The sequence below is a fragment of the Stegostoma tigrinum genome, chromosome 11 (assembly GCF_030684315.1).
Source record: "Stegostoma tigrinum isolate sSteTig4 chromosome 11, sSteTig4.hap1, whole genome shotgun sequence".
Lineage (NCBI taxonomy): Eukaryota > Metazoa > Chordata > Chondrichthyes > Orectolobiformes > Stegostomatidae > Stegostoma > Stegostoma tigrinum.
Window position 1 is genome coordinate 15,891,056 of NC_081364.1, and position 22,928 is coordinate 15,913,983.

At 45.6% G+C, this 22,928-nt stretch overlaps 1 protein-coding gene across 6 annotated transcripts in view; it reads right to left on the reverse strand.

Moving 5' to 3' along the window:
• Positions 1-22,928, reverse strand: part of LOC125460485 (solute carrier family 26 member 6) — a 174,490-nt gene that overhangs the window by 58,685 nt on the left and 92,877 nt on the right. For all 6 annotated transcript variants that reach the window (XM_059649778.1, XM_059649781.1, XM_059649776.1 and 3 more), the window contains 2 exons: positions 6,699-6,838; positions 5,559-5,669 (listed from right to left, as the gene is read on the reverse strand). In XM_059649778.1, coding sequence (XP_059505761.1) covers positions 5,559-5,669; positions 6,699-6,838 — 251 coding nt within the window. The remainder of the gene's footprint in view (positions 1-5,558; positions 5,670-6,698; positions 6,839-22,928) is intronic.

Sequence of the window (22,928 nt, forward strand, 5' to 3'; positions counted from 1 at the left end):
CGTTACTACAATATCACTGTAATACCCCCCCAAAAATATATATTTTAGAAAGCAGCACTCTGCATGCAGTGAAATAACAGTTGCACTGTGCAAAGCAATTTTAGAAGTAGTTAATATGAATGATGCCCAGTTGAGATGGTATGAAGGTAATCCAGGAGCGTTCAAGTACGCTTCTCCATAGAGAATCTAAAGATAAAGTTGCATGGGGAGTTTGTGCACTGTCTGTTTGAACTACGAGCTAACAGCGAATGGGTCATGGATCAACTTGAGTAGCTATGTAGCTCGAGTGGCTCCTTAGAGCAAGTAATGTGAGGTAAATATTAGAGAAAACCATGGCAAACAAGAGATAACAGGTGGCCTGGAGTGGAAATGTAAAATGTGTAAAACATAATGAAAAAGTTATCATTAAACTGGGCCTCTTACACATTATTGAGAACAGTAGCTTCTTCTTGACTACTTAGTGGCCTAGTGGTATTATCACCGGACTATTAATCCAGAGACCCAAATAACATTCTGGGGACCCAGGGCTCAAATCCTGCCACAACAGATGGTGGGAATTTGAATTCAATAAAAATATCTGGAATTAAGAATCTGATGACGCTCATGAAACCATTGTTGATTGTTGGGAAAAACCCATCTGCTTCATTAATGTCCTTTAGGGAAGGAAACTGCCATCCTTATCTGGTCCAGCCAACATGTGACTCCAGATGCATAGCAATGTGTTTGACACTTAACTGCTCCCTGGGCAGCCAGGGACAGGCAATAAATGCTGCCTTGCCAATGACAGCCTCATCCTGTTAATGAATAAGGGTGAAAAATACTACTGAATGATTGCTTCTAGATTTTAATAGCTGCATGTGATTGATCAGGTTAGAAATGTTAGCCAACATGTAGGAAACAGAAAAAGGAACTCTGTAAACAGATGAGAGATAACTGTTCATCTACTTCACCAACACCTTCCACCCCAACCTCAAGTTCACCTGGACCATCTCCAGCACATCCCTCACCTTCCTGGACCTCTCAGTCTCCATTTCAGGTAACCAGCTAGAAACTGATGTCCATTTCAAGCCCACTGACTCCCACACCTACCTGGAATACACCTCCTCCCACCCACCTTCCTGCAAAAATTCCATCTCCTATTCCCAATTCCTCCGCCTCCGCCGCATCAGTTCCCAGGATGAGGCATTCCATTCCCGCACATCCCAGATGTCCACGTTCTTCAAGGACCGCAACTTTCCCCCGCAGTGGTCGAGAACGCCCTTGACCGCGTCTCCCGCATTTCCCGCGACACATCCCTCACACCCCGCCCCCGCCACAACCACCCCAAGAGGATCCCCCTCGTTCTCACATACCACCCCACCAACCTCCAGATACAACGCATCATCCTCCGACACTTCCGCCATCTACAAACCGAACCCCACCACCAAAGACATTTTTCCATCCCCACCCTCGTCTGCCTTCCGGAGAGACCACTCTCTCCGCGACTCCCTTGTCCGCTCCACACTCCCCTCCAAACCCACCACACCTGGCACCTTCCCCTGCAACTGGGAAGTGCTACACTTGCCCCCATACCTCCTCCCTCACCCCCATCCCAGGCCCCAAGATGACTTTCCATATTAAGCAGATGTTCACCTGCACATCTGCCAATGTGGTATACTGTTTCCACTGTACCCGGTGTGGCTTCCTCTACATTGGGGAAACCAAGCGGAGGCTTGGGGACCGCTTTGCAGAACACCTCCGCTCGGTTCGCAATAAACAACTGCACCTCCCAGTCGCGATCCATTTTAACTCCCCCTCCCATTCCTTAGACGACATGTCCATCATGGGCCTCCTGCAGTGCCATAATGATGCCACCCGAAGGTTGCAGGAACAGCAACTCATATTCCGCTTGGGAACCCTGCAGCCCAATGGTATCAATGTGAACTTCACAAGCCTCAAAATCTCCCCTTCCCCCACTGCATCCCAAAACCAGCCCAGCTCGTCCCCTTCCCCCCACTGCATCCCAAAACCAGCCCAGCCTGTCTCCGCCTCCCTAACCTGTTCTTCCTCTCACCCATCCCTTCCTCCCACCTAAAGCCGCACCTCCATTTCCTATCTCCTAACCTCATCCCAACTCCTTGACCTGTCCGTCTTCCCTGGACTGACCTATCCCCTCCCTACCTCCCCACCTATACTCTCCTCTCCACCTATCTTCTTTTCTCTCCATCTTTGGTCCACCTCCCCCTCTCTCCCTATTTATTCCAGAACCCCCTTCCCATCCCCCTCTCTGATAGAACATAGAACATAGAACAGTACAGCACAGAACAGGCCCTTCAGCCCATGATGTTGTGCCGACCATTGATCCTCATGTATGCACCCTCAAATTTCTGTGACCATATGCATGTCCAGCAGTCTCTTAAATGTCCCCAATCACATTGCTTCCACAACTGCTGCTGGCAATGCATTCCATGCTCTCACAACTCTCTGTGTAAAGAACCCGCCTCTGACATCCCCTCTATACTTTCCTCCAACCAGCTTAAAACTATGACCCCTCGTGTTAGCCATTTCTGCCCTGGGAAATAGTCTCTGGCTATCAACTCTATCTATGCCTCTCATTATCTTGTATACCTCAATTAGGTCCCCTCTCCTCCTCCTTTTCTCCAATGAAAAAAGTCTGAGCTCAGTCAACCTCTCTTCATAAGATAAGCCCTCCAGTCCAGGCAGCATCCTGGTAAACCTCCTCTGAACCCTCTCCAAAGCATCCACATCTTTCCTATAATAGGGCGACCAGAACTGGACGCAGTATTCCAAGTGCGGTCTAACCAAAGTTTTATAGAGCTGCAACAAGATCTCACGACTCTTAAACTCAATCCCCCTGCTAATGAAAGCCAAAACACCATATGCTTTCTTAACAACCCTGTCCACTTGGGTGGCCATTTTAAGGGATCTATGTATCTGCACACCAAGATCCCTCTGTTCCTCCACACTGTCAAGAATCCTATCCTTAATCCTGTACTCAGCTTTCAAATTTGACCTTCCAAACTGCATCATCTCGCATTTATCCAGGTTGAACTCCATCTGACACCTCTCAACCCATCTCTGCACCTTGTCAATGTCCCGCTGCAGCCTACAACAGCCCTCTATACTGTCAACGACACCTCCAACCTTCGTGTCATCTGCAATCTTGCTGACCCATCCTTCAATCCCCTCATCCAAGTCATTAATAAAAATTACAAACAATAGAGGCCCAACGACAGAGCCCTGTGGAACACCACTAACCACTGACTTCCAGGCAGGATATTTTCCTTCTACTACCACTCGCTGTCTTCTGTTGGCCAGCCAATTCTGTATCCAGACAGCTAAGTTCCCCTGTATTCCATTCCTCCTGACCTTCTGAATGAGCCTACCATGGGGAACCTTATCAAATGCATTGCTGAAGTCCATATACACCACATCCACAGCTCGACCCTCATCAACTTTTCTAGTCACATCCTCAAAGAACTCGATAAGTTTTGTGAGGCATGACCTACCCCTCACAAAGCCGTGTTGACTGCATTTAATCAAGCCATGTTCTTCCAGATGGTCATAAATCCTATTCCCCAGAATCCTTTCTAACACCTTGCAGACGACAGGCATGAGACTTACTGGTATGTAATTGCCGGGGATTTCCCTATTTCCTTTCTTGAAGAGAGGAATTACATTTGCCTCTCTCCAGTCGTCAGGTATGACTCCAGCGGAGAGCGAGGATCCAAAGATCTTCGCAAGTGGCGAAGCAATTGCATTCCTCATTTCGCAAAGCAGCTTAGGACAAATCTGGTCTGGGCCTGGCGACTTGTCAATCTTAATGTTTGACAAAATTTTCAGCACATCAGCTTCTTCTATCTCTATCCATTCCAGCATGCACACCTGCTCTTCAAAGGTTTCATTCTCTACAAAGTTCGTTTCTTTCGTAAAGACAGAAGCAAAAAACTCATTTAGGGCTTCCCCTACCTCCTCAGACTCCACACACAAGTTCCCTATGCTATCCCTGATCGGACCTACTCTTTCTTTGACTATTCTCTTATTCCTCACGTAAGTGTAAAATGCCTTTGTGTTCTCCCTAATCCGTTCTGCCAAGCCTTTCTCATGCCCCCTCCTGGCTCTCCTCAGACCATTTTCGAGCTCCTTCCTCCCCTGCCTGTAATCCTCTAAAGCTGAGCTTGACCCTAGCTTCCTCCACCTTATGTAAGCTACCTTCTTCCTTTTGACGAGAAGCTCCACCGCTTTCGTCATCCAAGGTTCCTTTATCTTACCCCTTCTTGCCTGTCTCAGAGAGACATATTTATTCATCACTCGCAACAACTGTTCCTTAAGCAGTCTCCACATGTCTATAGTGCCCTTACCATGGAACAATTGCTCCCAGTCCATGCTTCCTAACTCATGCCTAATCGCATCAAAGTTTCCTCTTCCCCAATTAAATATCCTCCCATTTTGCCTAATCCTCTCCTTCTCCATAGCTATGTAGAATGTGAGGCAGTTATGGTCACTATCACCAAAATGCTCTCCCACAAGATCTGATACATGCCCCGGCTCGTTTCCCAGCACCAAGTCTAGAATGGCCTCTCCCCTCGTCGGCCTGTCAACGTACTGAGTTCGGAAACTCTCCTGAACACACCTTACAAAAACAGCTCTATTCAGATCTTCTGCTCGAAGGAGGTTCCAATCAATATTAGGAAAGTTAAAGTCACCCATTACAACAACCCTACTACGTCCACACTTTTCCAAAATCAGCCGACCTATGCTTTCTTCAATCTCCCTGCTGCTATTGGGGGGCCTGTAGTAAACCCCTAACGAGGTGACTACTCCCTTGCTGTTCCTAATTTCCACCCATACTGACTCAGTAGGCAGATCTTCCTCGACAAAGGAAGCTTCTGTAGCTGTGATACCCTCTCTGATTAGTAGTGCTACACCCCCTCCTCTTTCTCCCCCTCCCTATTCTTTTTAAATGTTCTAAACCCTGGAACATGCAGCAACCATTCCTGCCCCTGAGAAACCCATGTCTCTGATATGGCCACAACATCATAGCACCAGGTACTGATCCATGCTCTAAGTTTATCACTTTTATTCCTGATACTCCTTGCATTAAAGCAAACACACTTTAACCGATCCCTTGGCTCCTTCCCAGGAAAATCCTTCCCACTAGCTGGTCTACCTCTTGCTACTGCCTCACCTACATCAACTCTCACCTCCGGTATACAGCTCGGGTTCCCACCCCCCTGCCATACTAGTTTAAACCCTCTCGAACTACTCAAGCAAACCTTCCACCCAGGACATTGGTCCCCTTCCAGTTCAGATGCAACCCGTCCTTCTTGTACAGGTCCCTGATGAAGGGTCTAGGTCCGAAACTTTTGCTTTTTTGCTACTGAGATGCTGCTTGGCCTGCTGTGTTCATCCAGCTCCACACTTTGTTATCTGTAAACAGATGCAGCTTTTGAACAATAACAGTTGGAAAGGCTGAGGAACAATGTTCTGGTGTACATCCCTTTCCCTAATGAATCAGGCATTCAACAAATGGAGTATTTTAAAAAGACGAAGCTCACCTACTGAAACATGTCTGGATGTTCCAAATATAAAGTATATAAGCACTGGGAAGAAGGAAGTATAGAGTCCATAGACAGGGGGAACAGCTGCCAGAAGGGCATATGCCATACCTGCAAAACAACATTGAATAAATATTTATACACCATCTCATTTATTTCATAATGTATATTAAGATGTTTGGAAAATATTACATACTTATGAACTGAATTGTTTGACTATTGTGCATTCTTAATATTTGCAATGTGTTCCTTTCTGTTCAGATATCTTGGAGCCTCTCACGAATAGGAGAACAAGGTGGAAGAAATGCCATAATCCCAATCCTTCCTAACCCTAACGCTTATGATGACCCTTTTGGATCAACCTTGATGTATTACATGGTGCAGGGACTGATTTTATTTGCCCCTCTTTCCGTATGGACTCCACATGACAGGCAGCATTCTTTTAGCAGTAATAGTTAGTGCCCCACCGGTTATCTACCACATCTCCATGTTCAGCTCTCTGGATTTTAATGAAGCTGAATGTGGGCTGTGATGTATAATAACTGACCAAAGCAATGTTGTCTGTTCAACACTCTTTGGATGTAGGTAGAATGCAATGACATTCCATCCTATGTTATTGCCCTAAAAAAATTGATTACATTGTTAGACGTACTCATGTTAACGAGTCATTCAGTATGAAAACGGACCCGTTGGTTCAACCAGCCCGTGGTGAACATAATTCCAAACAAAACTAGTCCCACCTGCCTGCTCCTGGTTCATATCTCTCCAAACCTTTCCTATTCATGTAATTATCCAAGTGTCTTTTAAACATTGCAACTTGTCCACATCCACCGCTTCCTCAGAAATTTCATTCCACTTTCTATGTAAAAATTTGTCTCTCATGTCTTTCAAATCTCTTTTTCCTCACCTTAAAAATATGTCCCCTTGACTTGAAATCCACTATCCTAGGGTAAAGACAGCTACCATTAACTCCATCTATACACTTCATGATTTTATAAATTTCTACTGGGTTGCCTCTCAACCTCCTCTTCTCTGCTGAAAGAAGTCTGAGCCTATTCAGCCTTTCTTTATAACTCAGTATGGTAACAACTGGGACTGCAACTTCCTTTTTGTGGCATTTGTAAAAGAGAAAGTGCTCACTTTGTGGTAATTGCACAATTCCAACACTGAGCCCAGAGCAGATGTCGCCTAATAGCCATTCTTGGTAGGGATACTTGGGCAACCAATGGAGGATTGGAACAAACTTGAACAGGAGGGATTTGGCTTTAGAGCTGGAGCATCTGAAAAATAAAATCAGTCAGTGTTAAATTAAATGTTGATTAGGTTGTTATTCAAATAGATATTTTTGGATCAATTAGGTGATAATTTACTTGAAACCCATTCAGGTAATGACACTTCTAAATCTCATGCACATACCCAGACAATAAATTTGTTCATAACAGACCAACAAAAATCTATATAATTTTTTAAAAACAGAATATCAAAGCATCCCCTATTGAAATAAAAGCAGAAAGTTCTGGAGAAACTCAGCAGGTCTGGAAGCATCCGTGAAGAGAGACAGAGTTAATGGTTGAAGTCTAGATGGGATTTCAGATTTCTAGCATCTGCAATATTTTGGTTCAATCTTCTCCTGTCAATGTGTACAATTCGAAGGTGGCGGTGTAGTGGTATAATGCTAGTAAGCTGGAGGCCCAGACTAATTAGTTAACAACCAGTTAATTAATGGCTCAGTTTTAAATCCTCATTCTTGTTTCAAACCCTTTCTATGGTCTTACACTGTCTATCTCAGGCTGTTTGGCCTATCAAGTTCACACTGAGTAGAGACATGAGTTCAAACACTGCTGTAGTAACTGGTGAAACTTAAGGTCACCTAATAAAATCTGGAATATTAAGGGAGTCCTTGTAAAAGTGGCTGTGCCAACTATCATATTTTATCTTAAAAACAAAAATCAATTTGATTTACTAATGTCCTTATGGGAATAAAATCCACCATCCTTACCTGGTGTGGCCTACATATCTGATCAGGCCCACAGCAACCTGCCTGACTGTATAGCACCAAGGAGAGTTGGTGGACCAATGTGCCTCGTGTACAAGACTAAAGGCTACGAGACCAGATCTGACAAGTTGAAGGTTAGAAAGGATACAAAAGAGCTGAATGTTTATTTGAACAAAGTCTATACATTTTGATTCTAGAAAATGTTCCACAATATCACGTCTGTCGTCTGCAAGGTGTTAGAAAGGATTCTGAGGGATAAGATTTATGACCATCTGGAAGAGCATGGCTTGATCAAATACAGTCAACACGGCTTTGTGAGGGGTAGGTCATGCCTTACAAACCTTATCGAGTTTTTTGAGGATGTGACTAGAAAGGTTGATGAGGGTCGAGCTGTGGATGTGGTGTATATGGACTTCAGTAAGGCATTTGATAAGGTTCCCCATGGTAGGCTCATTCAGAAGGTCAGGAGGAATGGGATACAGGGGAACTTAGCTGCTTGGATACAGAATTGGCTGGCCAACAGAAGACAGCGAGTGGTAGTAGAAGGAAAATATTCTGCCTGGAAGTCAGTGGTGAGTGGAGTTCCACAGGGCTCTGTCCTTGGGCCTCTACTGTTTGTAATTTTTATTAATGACTTGGACGAGGGAATTGAAGGATGGGTCAGCAAGTTTGCAGACGACACAAAGGTCGGAGGTGTCGTTGACAGTGCAGAGGGCTGTTGTAGGCTGCAGCGGGACATTGACAGGATGCAGAGATGGGCTGAGAGGTGGCAGATGGAGTTCAACCTGGATAAATGCGAGGTGATGCATTTTGGAAGGTTGAATTTGAAAGCTGAGTACGGGATTAAGGATAGGATTCTTGGCAGCGTGGAGGAACAGAGGGATCTTGGTGTGCAGATACACAGATCCCTTAAAATGGCCACCCAAGTGGACAGGGTTGTTAAGAAAGCATATGGTGTTTTGGCTTTCATTAACAGGGGGATTGAGTTTAAGAGTCGTGAGATCTTGTTGCAGCTCTATAAAACTTTGGTTAGACCGCACTTGGAATACTGCGTCCAGTTCTGGTCGCCCTATTATAGGAAAGATGTGGATGCTTTGGAGAGGGTTCAGAGGAGGTTTACCAGGATGCTGCCTGGACTGGAGGGCTTATCTTATGAAGAGAGGTTGACTGAGCTCGGTCTCTTTTCATTGGAGAAAAGGAGGAGGAGAGGGGACCTAATTGAGGTATACAAGATAATGAGAGGCATAGATAGAGTTGATAGCCAGAGACTATTTCCCAGGGCAGAAATGGCTAGCACGAGGGGTCATAGTTTTAAGCTGGTTGGTGGAAAGTATAGAGGGGATGTCAGAGGCAGGTTCTTTACGCAGAGAGTTGTGAGAGCATGGAATGCGTTGCCAGCAGCAGTTGTGGAAGCAATGTGATTGGGGTCATTTAAGAGACTGCTGGACATGTATATGGTCACAGAAATTTGAGGGTGCTTACATGAGGATCAATGGTCGGCACAATATTGTGGGCTGAAGGGCCTGTTCTGTGCTGTACTGTTCTATGTTCTATGTTCTATGTTAATATAGGAAAATACACTCTTCAAACAGGAGGAGTGTAAAACAATATTTGACATTTTGGGGGCATCTTGGCTCATTGGTTAGCACTGCCAACTCATGGTGCAGGGATCGGGGTTAAATTCCACCCTTGGGTGACTTTCTCTGTGGAGTTTACACATTCTCCCCCTGTCTGTATGTGTTTCCTCTAAATGCTCCAGTCTCTTCCTACAGTCCAAAGATATGCAGGTTAGGTGAATTAGCCATGCTAAGTTGTCTGTAGTGTGCAGGCAGATGTATTAACCATGGGAAGTGCAGGGTTACAGGGATGAAATAGGGGACTGGGCCTGGGGGAATGCTCTCCGGCCAGTCAGTGTAGAACCAATTGGCCGAATGGCCTGCTTCCACATTGTAGGGATTCTATGACTGAACCACATGCTATAGCAGGTATTTGATCAAGAATGTTTGTACTAAGAAGCAGCTTGAAGGAGTGAAGGAGTTTAGGGAGGGACTTCCATAGGTTAAGACCTGTGCAGTAGAAGGCATGACAACAAATGGGGAAGACTGATTAAAAGTAGGAGCTAGAAGAAGTGCACATATCTTAGTGGGTAATGGGACAGAAGGATATCAAGAGATAGACAGTATATGACCATAGAAAGGATTGGAAACAAGACTGAGAATTTAAAACCGAGCTATTAATTAATTGGTAGTCAATGTCATGGGGGTGATGGGTAATCAAAGCTTGGTGCAAGTTAGGACATTAGGCAGCAGAGTTTTGGGTGAGTGAATGCTTAGGGGGGGAAATGTGGAAGATTGAGAAAGAGTGAATTGAAATTGACAAAGACATTCAAAAGGTTCCTCAGCAGATGTACTGAGGCAGAGATGCAACTGAGTGATGTTCCAGAGATGGGAGTAGGATGTCTTGATGATGATGCTGATATGTAATTGGAGGCTGTATTTGGGACCAAATTTGACACTGAGTTTGTGGACAGTCTTGTTCAGCCTCAGGAACAGGGAAGGATTCATTGTTAGGAAACAAAGGTTGTTTTTAGGAACAAACACAACATCTTTCATTCTTAATCTTCATTTGGTTCAGATTTCTGTTGGCCCAGTACAGGATGTTGAGCTTCAAGACAGCGCAAGGATTGAGAGAGGCAGTGACGAAATGCAAATGGGAACCGTGCTCTGATTTCTGACGTTTCCAAATGGTGGCATGTCGATGAGAAATAGGAGATGGACAAGGATAAGTTTTTGGTAGCCAGGAGTGAGAGTGGGAAGAGAAACCATACAATAATTGATTCTCTGATCATGGTTAGATTGGAAGGAATGGAACCAGGCAGTTCTGGCTCCACCTACCTGGACAACAGTGCAGAGCCATTTGTGGAAGATGGTATGACCAACAGTGACGAATGGGATTGGGGCCTAGATTGGAGTCTGTGGCAGCCTTGTTTGCTTGGATTGAGGGCCAGGGACTGGGGAGAGCCCTGGACTGTGGACCAGGTTAAGGAGCAGAGCCAGTGTGTGGGATTGCTGTTCCTGCTCCTGACAGTGGCAGAGGTTACTGAAAGCTTAAGAAGGACAAAGGGAGATAGCTTACCTTTGTCACAATCATACAGGATATCAGTTGTGACTTTGATAAGAGGCAGCTAAAAATTGTGAGAGGGGAAGTAACATGATTGGAAGGATTCAGATGTGGAATTCTAGAAGACGTGACTGAGCAACAACATAATCAAGGACATTGGAGAGCCAGTGGGTAAATTCCATACAATATACATCCGGTGTTATTAGAGTTCAATACATGCAAATTCTATTATTTATGTAAAAGACTGAAATAATTGTCAATATTACTGCTGAGCATAATTGCCCTTTTGTTGAAGTACCATTACAATACAATTTCAATTCAAGTTATTAAGTTTGATTAAAGGAGAACTAGGTCATAATTGTAATTTGTGGCATCTCTCCAACTCAGAAAATTAAAATACCAAATGTTCAACAGTGTGCAATTCATTTTGTAACTGGGAAGAACCACGTACTGTAAACCCGAGACATGAAAACAACTTTAAATTGTGATGAATTACTGCATTCAAGTGTTATTATCAAATAGCATATTGCAAGTTAACATGCTTTTAACATTGCATTACTGCTGTGTAACACTCATTCACAAATTACAAAGTAAATACAGTGCGACTTTGTGATTACCATCAATTATTATGTCAAAATCAGAATACTCAAATTTTAAAGTGTGTTGCAACTGAGAATATTTTACCCTCAAGCCGACATTGTGAATGAATGACATTGGTGTGATAATGAAAGAGATATGGAAAATCCAAAGATGTTTTGTAAAAATACTAAAGGAAAAAGATAACAGGGAAAGGGAAGGCCCATCAGAAGTCAAATTAGAAACCTACATATGGAGCTAAAAGATGTAATTGAGGCTTTAAATGAGCCCTGGATGTAAATATTCAATTGCCACAGTACAGTTAACTGCTTTGACCAGTATTTGGTCCCACAAAGCAAAATTTTAAAGTATCTCTCCCTTTTGTTGTGTAGCAGTTTCAGGGCAATCCCCAGTTTTAAAGGGAAGGACTGAAAGAAAATGGCCTTTTGTAAAGAATTGGTCAACTTGGCATCTGTGCAGGCACCTGGGGACAGAGATCTTCAGAGGTATGAGACATCTCAATCCACAAAACCGCCACCCGCCAGACATCGTATCCAGGGACAGGCATAGAAATGGTAATGAACCTGAAACTGTGAACAATGGAGCCTCCAAGACAATAAAATGTGAGGCTGGATGAACACAGCAGGCCAAGCAGCATCTCAGGAGCACAAAAGCCGACGTTTCGGGCCTAGACCCTTCATCAGAGAGGGGGATGGGGGGAGGGAACTGGAATAAATAGGGAGAGAGGGGGAGGCGGACCGAAGATGGAGAGCAAAGAAGATAGGTGGAGAGGGTGTAGGTGGGGAGGTAGGGAGGGGATAGGTCAGTCCAGGGAAGACGGACAGGTCAAGGAGGTGGGATGAGGTTAGTAGGTAGCTGGGGGTGCGGCTGGGGGTGGGAGGAAGGGATGGGTGAGAGGAAGAACCGGTTAGGGAGGCAGAGACAGGTTGGACTGGTTTTGGGATGCAGTGGGTGGGGGGGAAGAGCTGGGCTGGTTGTGTGGTGCAGTGGGGGGAGGGGATGAACTGGGCTGGTTTAGGGATGCAGTGGGGGAAGGGGAGATTTTGAAACTGGTGAAGTCCACATTGATACCATATGGCTGCAGGGTTCCCAGGCGGAATATGAGTTGCTGTTCCTGCAACCTTCGGGTGGCATCATTGTGGCAGTGCAGGAGGCCCATGATGGACATGTCATCAAGAGAATGGGAGGGGGAGTGGAAATGGTTTGCGACTGGGAGGTGCAGTTGTTTGTTGCGAACTGAGCGGAGGTGTTCTGCAAAGCGGTCCCCAAGCCTCCGCTTGGTTTCCCCAATGTAGAGAAAGCCGCACCGGGTACAGTGGATGCAGTATACCACATTGGCAGATGTGCAGGTGAACCTCTGCTTAATGTGGAATGTCATCTTGGGGCCTGGGATGGGGGTGAGGGAGGAGGTGTGGGGACAAGTGTAGCATTTCCTGCGGTTGCAGGGGAAGGTGCCGGGTGTGGTGGGGTTGGAGGGCAGTGTGGAGCGAACAAGGGAGTCACGGAGAGAGTGGTCTCTCCGGAAAGCAGACAGGGGTGGGGATGGAAAAATGTCTTGGGTGGTGGGGTCGGATTGTAAATGGCGGAAGTGTCGGAGGATAATGCGTTGTATCCGGAGGTTGGTAGGGTGGTGTGTGAGAACGAGGGGGATCCTCTTGGGGCGGTTGTGGCGGGGGCGGGGTGTGAGGGATGTGTCGCGGGAAATGCGGGAGACGCGGTCAAGGGCGTTCTCAATCACCGTGGGGGGGAAGTTGCGGTCCTTAAAGAACTTGGACATCTGGGATGTGCGGGAGTGGAATGTCTTATCGTGGGAGCAGATGCGGCGGAGGCGGAGGAATTGGGAATAGGGGATGGAGTTTTTGCAGGAGGGTGGGTGGGAGGAGGTGTATTCTAGGTAGCTGTGGGAGTCGGTGGGCTTGAAATGGAGCCTATCTAGTTAATGGGATAACGATTTACACTATTCTGAAAACAGTTTGGGAGGCACCACGAAGTCGTCAAAAATTCAGTTAAGTGAATTTGGGACGGGATCGACCCTTTTGTTTTCACAAAAAATGAGATTAAACCGGCCCCAGCAATTACTGGGGATGCTTGTGAAACTGAATTACCTGTGGGGTGGTGCCAGCCGGTCCCTTGAAACCCCAAGGGTAAAAGGGACAGCAGGGCCAGCTATCAGTAGACCTCTTCTTCTTTTCCACTCTCCTCGCCCTGACCTCTTCTGGACACCAACCACTTGGGGCTGAAGACATCGACCCTGTCTGCGACCTCAGGCTTCGGAAGTCCGCAACAACACCCAAGGCAGAGAGGGAGCCCCACCGGACAAGCAACAAGTCCCTCTGAGACCGTAAGAACACTTTTCAGGCCTGGGACACTCGTACCCTGGAGTAGTATGTTAGGCATGGGGGGAGGGTTTTGTGTGATTTTTAAAGTATAAGTACCCTGTATTTGTGTAAGGTTAAAGATTTACATTGTGTCCGCTCCACTTTTCTTATATTTTATGTCATAGGGTAGAGTATAAGTTTTATTGATGTATTGTGCAGATTGGGCAAGTTGAGTTTTCCTGTAATAAAGTTCACTGGTAATTTTGAACTCATATTTGAGTCCATCTGTGCTCCTTCAGGTTATGCCAATTTTTGGTTGAATTCACAGCAGATCCCAGACTATAATTCCAGTGTCAAGGACCGCAGGGTGATCCGAGTGATTCGAACCGCTCACTCAAGGGGGATTGCTGGCCAGGATAAGCAGTTTGCTCTCTCTTTTTCTCAGTCTTGGGGGTACTTCCCGAGTGGGTAGGTATCAGGTGGTCATTGTCCCACCAACAAGAGAGGGAATCGCACAGGCATTAGTGGCGGTCGCGATTGCTGTGTGGAGATAAGTTCCAACTCACTGGTCAGACTATAAACAGTGAGTTCGGTTCAGCACTCTCTCCAGCGGAGTTGCCCTAGTACGGCATTCCGGGTCTTTGAAGTTTCAGACCCAGGTGGAGAGAGATCTCCACAGTAATCGAGGAATTCCAAACACCAGCCTGAGTGTGGAGTAAAGGAAAGAGGCCCTCTACAATTGCCACTGTACAGTTGCCATTATGCAAAATTAATTTCATCAACTAATTGCAGGCATTGCGAGAGGCAGACTATTATCCTTTAAATTTCCTGTGGTTACTTTTCATTTATGAATCTCAAATTTTTACTCATCACATTGAGTACAGTTACAGAGTTGTGGAGCCATAGAGATTAACAGCATGGAACCTCTCTGATGAAGGGTCTAGGCCCGAAACATCAGCTTTTGGTGCCCTAGGATGCTGCTTGGCCTGCTGTGTTCCTCCAGCCCCACACTTTGTTATATTAGCATGGAAGCAGAACCTTTGGTCCAACACATCCATGCTGACCAGATACTGTAATGAATTCTAGTCCTATTTGTCAGAATTTGGCCCATTTCCATCTAAACCCTTCCTATGCATATACCTTTTAAATATGCCTTTTAAACGTTGGAATTGTACCAGTCTCCACCTTTGGCTCTGGCAGCTTGTTAGATATGCTCAGCACACTCTGTGTGAAAAAGTTGCCCCACAGGTCTCTTTTAAATCTTTCCTCTCTCACCTTAAACCAATCTCCTCCGATTTGAACTCCCCTACTGTGGGAAAAAGACCTGGGCTATTCACTTTATCTAAGCCTCTCATGATTCTATAAACCTCTATAAGGTCGCTCCTCGGCCTCTGATGCTCCAGGGGAAAAACCTCTGATATTGTAAAAGTTAATATCTAAATGAAAGTAAATCCTGAAACCAAAGGACATGTTCTAACTCCTGCACAAATCAGTAATGTGAAGGTTTGAGTTATAAAGAAGGGCTGGCTAGCCTGGGACTTTTTTCATGGGAGCTTAGGAGGTTAAGAAACAACCTGTTAGAAGTTTATAAAATCATGAGAGGTATCGATAAAATCCCTACAGTGTGGAATCAGGCCATTCAGCCGATCAAGTCCACACCAACCCTGCAAAGAACTTCTCACCTAGACCTACTGTATCCCTATAACCCTGCATTCTTCATAGCTAACCCACCTAGCTTGCACATCCCTGGAATCTGCAGGTAATTTAACATGGTCAATCCACCTAACATGCACAACTTTGGTCAGTGGGAGGAAACCAGAGCACCTGGAGGAAACCCACACAGACATAGGGTGAATGTGCAATCAACATAGTCACCTGAAGGTGGAATCAAACCCATGTCCCTTGTGCTGTGAGGAGGCTGCATTGCCCCATGTTGGGGCATTAGAGAGTTAATGGGAGTTGTCTTTTCCCTAGGATGGGAGATTTCAAGACTAAGGGGGCACATCTTTAAGGTGAGAGGAGAGGGATTTAAAAAAAAAATGAGGGACAAATTTTTTTACACTGAGGATAGTTTGCAAGTGGAATGAACTTCCTGAGGAAGTGGTGGATGTGGGTACAATTACAATGTTTAAAAGACATTTGGATTATTACATGAATTGGAAAGGTCAGGAGGAATATGGGCCAGCAGCAGGCAGGTGGGCCTAATTTAGTTTGGGATTATGTTCGGTATGGACTGAGTGGACGGTCTGTTTTCGTGCTGTATGACTATGACTCTATGATGCCAGTGTGAAGCCAGGTATGTGGCTTGTATATCCCAATGACTCAGGCATCTTTTCAAATAGCAGAGATAACAAAGTGTGGAGCTGGATGAACACAGCAGGCCAAGCAGCATTTTAGGAGCACAAAAGCTGATGTTTCGGGCTTAGACCCTTCATCAGAAAAAACCGGGCTAGGCCCAAAATGTCAGCTTTTGTGCTACTCAGTTGCAATCAGAGATTGGAAAGCATTTGGCTGAACATTCCTCAGCGTGCTATAAATTGCACTTACAACAAAAGATGCATTTATTCATTCATGTGATGAGGGTGTTGCTAGCTAGGCAGCATTTGTTGCTCATTCCGAATTGCACAGAGGGCAGTTAGGAGTCAACCACATTGCTGTGGGTCTGGAGTTACATGTGGGCCAGACCAGGTAAGGATCACAGTTTCCTTCCCTAAAGGACATTAGTCAACCAGATGGGTTTTTCCAACAATCAACAATGAGTTCATGGTCATCATTATCCTCTTAATTCCAGATACTTGTTGAATTCAAATTCCACCACCAGCCATGGTGGGATTCAAACCCAGGTCCCCAGAACATTGTCTGGGTGTCTGGATTAATAGTCCAGTGATAATACAACTAGGCTATCGCCTCCCTGAGATTATCAGTCAAGCTCAAAATGGGGCTTACCTAAAATTGTTAGAAACTACATATATTCAAATGCAAGACCCTGTCCCCTCGAGAAGAAAGAATACATCTGTGTATTGCACCGTTCTCAATTAAACAAAAGTATAAAAGACAGTTGCATTCCCAATGCATTCCCCATCGCAACCGTTTTATCAATCAAAGTCACATTCCCTTTTTGAATTTAAACAAGAGGCAAGGCACAAATGGTCTTTGTTGCTTTTCGTGGCAATACCAAAACGATTCAGAGTTTACTCCCACAACTAAGCAGGAATAGTTGTTCCCTTTGCAATTTGTTATTGTTACACTTCCACTGACGCATGCCAAATGAAAACCATTAACAGCATGTCTCTTTTTCCACAAAACTCAAGATTGCAAGTTAATAAATAATTCCTTATAGTTGTACAATGAAGTATTTCACCATAATCAAGTGATGTATTGTTGATAACCTAAAGGGTTGCACAATGAGTTTTGATTGTAACTTCCGCATGGCGTTTGAAATGTAAATTTGGGCTTGAACCCTGGCACATTTGAAGTAAATGTCAACTGCTTTTACTTCCAAGATAACAAAGTGTGGAGCTGGATGAACACAGCAGGCCAAGCAGCATCTCAGGGGCACAAAAGCTGATGTTTCAGGCCTAGACCCTTCATCAGAGAGGGGGATGGGGAGAGGGAACTGGAATAAATAGGGAGAGAGGGGGAGGCGGACCGAAGATGGAGAGTAAAGAAGATAGGTAGAGAGGAGAGTATAGGTGGGGAGGTAGGGAGGGGATAGGTCAGTCCAGGGAAGACGGACAGGTCAAGGAGGTGGGATGAGGTTAGTAGGTAGGAGATGGAGGTGCGGCTTGGGGTGGGAGGAAGGGATGGGTGAGAGGAAGAACAGGTTAGGGAGGCAGAGGCAGGTTGGACTGGTTTTGGTATGCAGTGGTGGGAGGGGAAGAGCTGGGCTGGTGGTGTGATGCAGTGGGGGGAGGGGACGAACTGGGCTGGTTTTGGGATGCGGTGGGGGAAGGGGAGATTTTGAAGCTGGTGAAGCCCACATTGATATCATTGGGCTGCAGGGTTCCCAAGCGGAATATGAGTTGCTGTTCCTGCAACCTTTGGGTGGCATCATTGTGGCACTGCAGGAAGCCCATGATGGGCATGTCATCTAAAGAATGGGAGGGGGAGTGGAACTGGTTTGCGACTGGGAGGTGCAGTTGTTTATTGCGAACTGAGCGGAGGTGTTCTGCAAAGCGGTCCCCAAGCCTCCGCTTGGTTTCCCCAATGTAGAGGAAGCCACACCGGGTACAATGGATGCAGTATACCACACTGGTAGATGTGCAGGTGAACCTCTGCTTAATATGGAAAGTCATCTTGGGGCCTGGGATAGGGGTGAGGGAGGAGGTGTGGGGGCACGTGTAGCATTTCCTGCGGTTGCAGGGGAAGGTGCCGGGCGTGGTGGGGTTGGAGGGCAGTGTGGAGCGAACAAGGGAGTCACGGAGAGAGTGGTCTCTCTGGAAAGCAGACAAGGGTGGGCATGGAAAAATGTCTTGGGTGGTGGGGTCGGATTGTTGATGGCGGAAGTGTCGGAGGATGATGCGTTGTATCCGGAGGTTGGTGGGGTGGTGTGTGAGAAGGAGGGGAATCCTCTTTGGATGGTTGTGGCGGGGGCGGGGTGTGAGGGATGTGTTGCGGGAAATGCGGGAGACGCGGTCAAGGGCGTTCTCGACCACTGTGGGGGGAAAGTTGAGGTCCTTGAAGAACTTGGACATCTGGGATGTGCGGGAGTGGAATGCCTCATCGTGGGAGCAGATGCGGCGGAGGCGGAGGAATTGGGAATAGGGGATGGAATTTTTGCAGGAGGGTGGGTGGGAGGAGGTGTATTCTAGGTAGCTGTGGGAGTCGGTGGGCTTGAAATGGACATCAGTTAGAAGCTGGTTGCCTGAGATGGAGACTGAGAGGTCCAGGAAGGTGAGAGATGTGCTGGAGATGGCCCAGGTGAACTGATGGTTGGGGTGGAAGGTGTTGGTGAAGTGGATGAACTGTTCGAGCTCCTCTGGAGAGCAAGAGGCGGCGCCAATACAGTCATCAATGTAAAGGAAGAGGTGGCGTTTGGGGCCTGTGTAGGTGCAGAAGACCTTCCCCTGCAACCGCAGGAAATGCTACACTTGCCCCCGCACCTCCTCCCTTACCCCTATCCCAGGCCCCAAGATGACTTTCCATATTAAGCAGAGGTTCACCTGCCCATCTGCTAATGTGGTATACTGCATCCACTGTACCCGGTGTGGCTTCCTCTACATTGGGGAAACCAAGCGGAGGCTTGGGGACCGCTTTATGGAACACTTCCGCTCGGTTCGCAACAAACAACTGCACCTCCCAGTCGCAAACCATTTCCACTCCCCCTCCCATTCTTTAGATGACATGTCCATCATGGGCCTCCTGCAGTGCCACAATGATGCCACCCAAAGGTTGCAGGAACAGCAACTCATATTCCGCTTGGGAACCCTGCAGCCCAATGGTATCAATGTGGACTTCACCAGCTTCAAAATCTCCCCTTCCCCCACCGCATCCCAAAACCAGCCCAGTTCGTTCCCTCCCCCCACTGCACCACACAACCAGCCCAGCTCTTCCCCTCCACCCACTGCATCCCAAAACCAGTCCAACCTGTCTCTGCCTCCCTAACCTGTTCTTCCTCTCACCCATCCCTTCCTTCCAACCCAAGCCGCACCTCCATCTCCTACCTACTAACCTCATCCCACCTCCTTGACCTGTCCGTCTTCCCTGGACTGACCTATCCCCTCCCTACCTCCCCACCTATACTCTCCTCCCCACCTATCTTCTTTTCTCTCCATCTTCGGTCCGCCTCCCCCTCTCTCCCTATTTATTCCTGAACCCTCACCCCATGCCCCTCTCTGATGAAGGGTCTAGGCCCGAAACGTCAGCTTTTGTGCCCCTGAGATGCTGCTTGGCCTGCTGTGTTCATCCAGCTCCAACATTTTTCTCCAACATTTGCTGGATTCTCCAGCATCTGCAGTTACCATTATCACTGCTTTTACTTCCAGATCATTTTTTCTTAGCAGTTTTGGAATGATATGTAAACTGAGCTTAATCATTTTTCTTTGCAGTTTTGGAATGAAATGTAAACTGAGCTTTGTGGATTAATTTGTTTATAATTATAAATCCATTTCCCGATGGTGTTTAATCCGATCAACAAATTGATGGCACTCAATTATATTTGAGTGGAGCTGAATGCTATGACATCCTCATCACTTTGATCCTCTGAATCATTTTGGAAGGGCTGGAGTATTCCGTCCAAAAATCCTATGTCTTTTCAGGGCAGAACTCTGGTGTAACCTGATGGAAGCAGCCACAGTTGGGAAAAAATTATTGGATTTTTACCATGTCAGTCCACTAGTGACAACTGCTGACTTCAAGTTAATGGGTAATTCTTCTGGCTGCTTAGAGTCATAGAGTCATTGAAACATACAGCATGGAAACTGACCCTTCAGTCCAGCTTGTCTATGCCAACCAGATATGCTAGATAAATCTAGTCCCATTTGCCAGCATTTGGCCCATATCCCTCTAATCCCTTCCTATTCATCTACTCATCCAGATGCTTTTTAAATGATGTAACTGTACCAGCCTCTACCTGTTCCTCTTGCAGCTCATTCTATACATGCACCACCCTCTACATGTAAAGTTGCCCCCTAGGTCCCTTTTAAACCTTTCACCTCTCACCTTAAAACTATTCCCACTAATTTTTGACTCCCCCTTTCCAGGGAAAACGCCTTGTCTATTTACCCCATCCATGCCCCTCATGATTTTATAAACCTCTGTAAGGGCACCCCTTAACCACCAGCGGTCCAGGGAAAATAGCCCCAGCCATATGATCCTCTCCCTATAGCTTAAACCCTCCAAACCTGGCAACATCTTGGTGAATCTTTTCTGAAACTTTTCAAGCTTCACAACATCCTTCTTATAACAGGGAGACTAGAATTGCACACCGCATTCCAAAAGTGGTCTAACTGTACAACCGCAACATAACCTCCCATCTCCTTTTCTCAAAGCACTGACCAGTAAAGGCTATCTAACTGCAACTCCACTTTCGAGGAACTATGAACCTGCACTCCAAGGTCTCTTTGCTCAGCGACACATCCCAGGACCTTACCATTATGTGTGTAAGACCTGTCCTGATTTCCTTTCCAAAATGCAGCGCTTCACATTTATCTAATTTAAACTCCATCTGCTACTCCTCAGCCCATTGGCCCATCTGATCAAGATCCCATTGTATTGTGAGATCACCTTCTTCACTGTCTACCACACCTCCAATTTTGGTGACATCTGCAAACTCGCCTAAACACAGGAAATTCTACATATATGCCTTTGGTAGGCCCAGGGATAGCCATCTCTAACTGTAAACAGTCGCTGATCTGGGTCAACAGTTAACATTGTAAATAGCAGCAGACCCCAGGTGTTTGCAAGTTGAGCAAGTTAAGAAGAACATTGTTTTTAACCTCTGCCAGTAACTGTCCTGCTTCTCTGAGGTTCCAGCTCCTGTATTTAGTGGATGCCTGAGTTAAATCAATAGTGATTTACCCACTCAGTTTTATTATATTTCCGATCCCATTCTCAGGATTTGGGATCCTGATAAAATTTATGTCCATATTTTACTTAATTCCCTCACTTTAACTCATACTTATATAGTGCCTAAAAGATCACTTCATTATAGCATTGTAAACATAATCTGATGCCCAGTCACATTGAGCAATTCTATGATAGATGACAAGGAGTTTGGTCAAAGAGATTGTTTTAACAGAGATAGGGAGGTAGAGAGATGGGAAGATTTATGGAAGGAATTGAAGACCTCACAACCTTGGTTGCAGAGCTAGGATCACCAGTTGGGGAACAATTGGGAGCAGTTTAGAATTCAACAAAGAAGGACCAAAGGATTTATTAAGAAAGGGAAAATACAGTACAAAAGTAAGCTTGCAGGGAACATAAAGACTGGCACAAAGAGTTTCTATAGGAATGTGAAGAGAAAGAGATTAGTGAAGACAAATGTAGGTCCCCTCTAGACAGAAATGGGAGAATGTATATTAGGGGACAAAGAGGCAATTTTGGTTCTGTCTTCACAAAAGACACAAATCAGACACAAGAAACATTGAAGAATGCAAGATTTAGTGAAGGGAAGAATTGAGGAAGATCAATGTTAGTAGAGAAATGGTGCTGGGAAAATTGGTGGGATTGAAGGCGGATAAATTTCCAAGGCTTGATAATCTACATCCCAGAGTACTTAGGGAAGTGGCTCTAGAAACAGTGGGTCCATTGGTGGTCATCTTCTAGGATTATATAGACTCTGGAACAGCCGCTGCAGATTGGATGGTGTCAGTGTTACTCCAATATTCAAAAAATGAATTAGTCAGAAAACAGAGAATTATAGACTAGTAAGCCTAACATCAGAAGTACAGAAAATTCTCGAATCCATTATCAAGGAATTTATAGCGGAGTCTTTAGAAAGCAGTGGCAGGATCAGACAGAGTCAGCATGCATTTATGAAGGTGAAATCACTGTTGACAAATGGGATTCTATGAAGATGTAACCAGTAGAGTTGACAAAGGGGAGCCTGTTGATGTGATATATTTGGACTTTCAGAAAGTGTTTGACAACATCCCATAGAAGAGATTGTTGTGCATGATTATATAGAGGAAGGAGTGTATAAATGTAGATTTCTTTTCAAGTATAGGACACAGGAACATGTGTGCAGCTACGTAGCTATGCTGCTATTATAATACTGTTGTATGCTCTGGGCCAAGAGGGGGTACTGAAAGGGAAAGATTTCTTACAAATATAGTTCTCTCACAGATCTGTAGTAAGGGTAGTATAGGTAACAGTTAAAAGTAAGGATTAAAAGGGCACTTGCTTGCTACTGCAGAGGCAGGCAGTTAGTTGCAAGATAGTTCCCAAGGGAACAGGTCACGGGGGTGTTCCTGGCAGGAAAGGACGCAGTCTGCAGATGCTATTGGCAAGGGGTCAGGGCTAGGCATGATGAGTAACTGCATGGTTAGTTTTGATAAATGTTTCAATGGCCAATACCCCCAGTGTGATAGTGCAGGAGTCACACACTACACAGTAAACTGTGTGTTTTGTTAGGTTTACTGCTCATACTAGATGTGGATAGTAACTAATATAGTGTCGGGGTTGCGTAAGCCTGTTTGTGTAACAGTATCAAAGAAGTAGTTTCTTACTATTGTATTTGGAGAGAGTTCAAGCTCCTGAGTGAATCTTGGACACTCTCCCCCTGCATCTACCCTGGTGTTTTGCTTGAATAAAATTCTTAAGTGTTGCTTTACGCCACTGTCTCTGAGTCTCTGACTGCCTTTACAGAGGTCACTCTTATAATTAAAGCGCATGGAACTG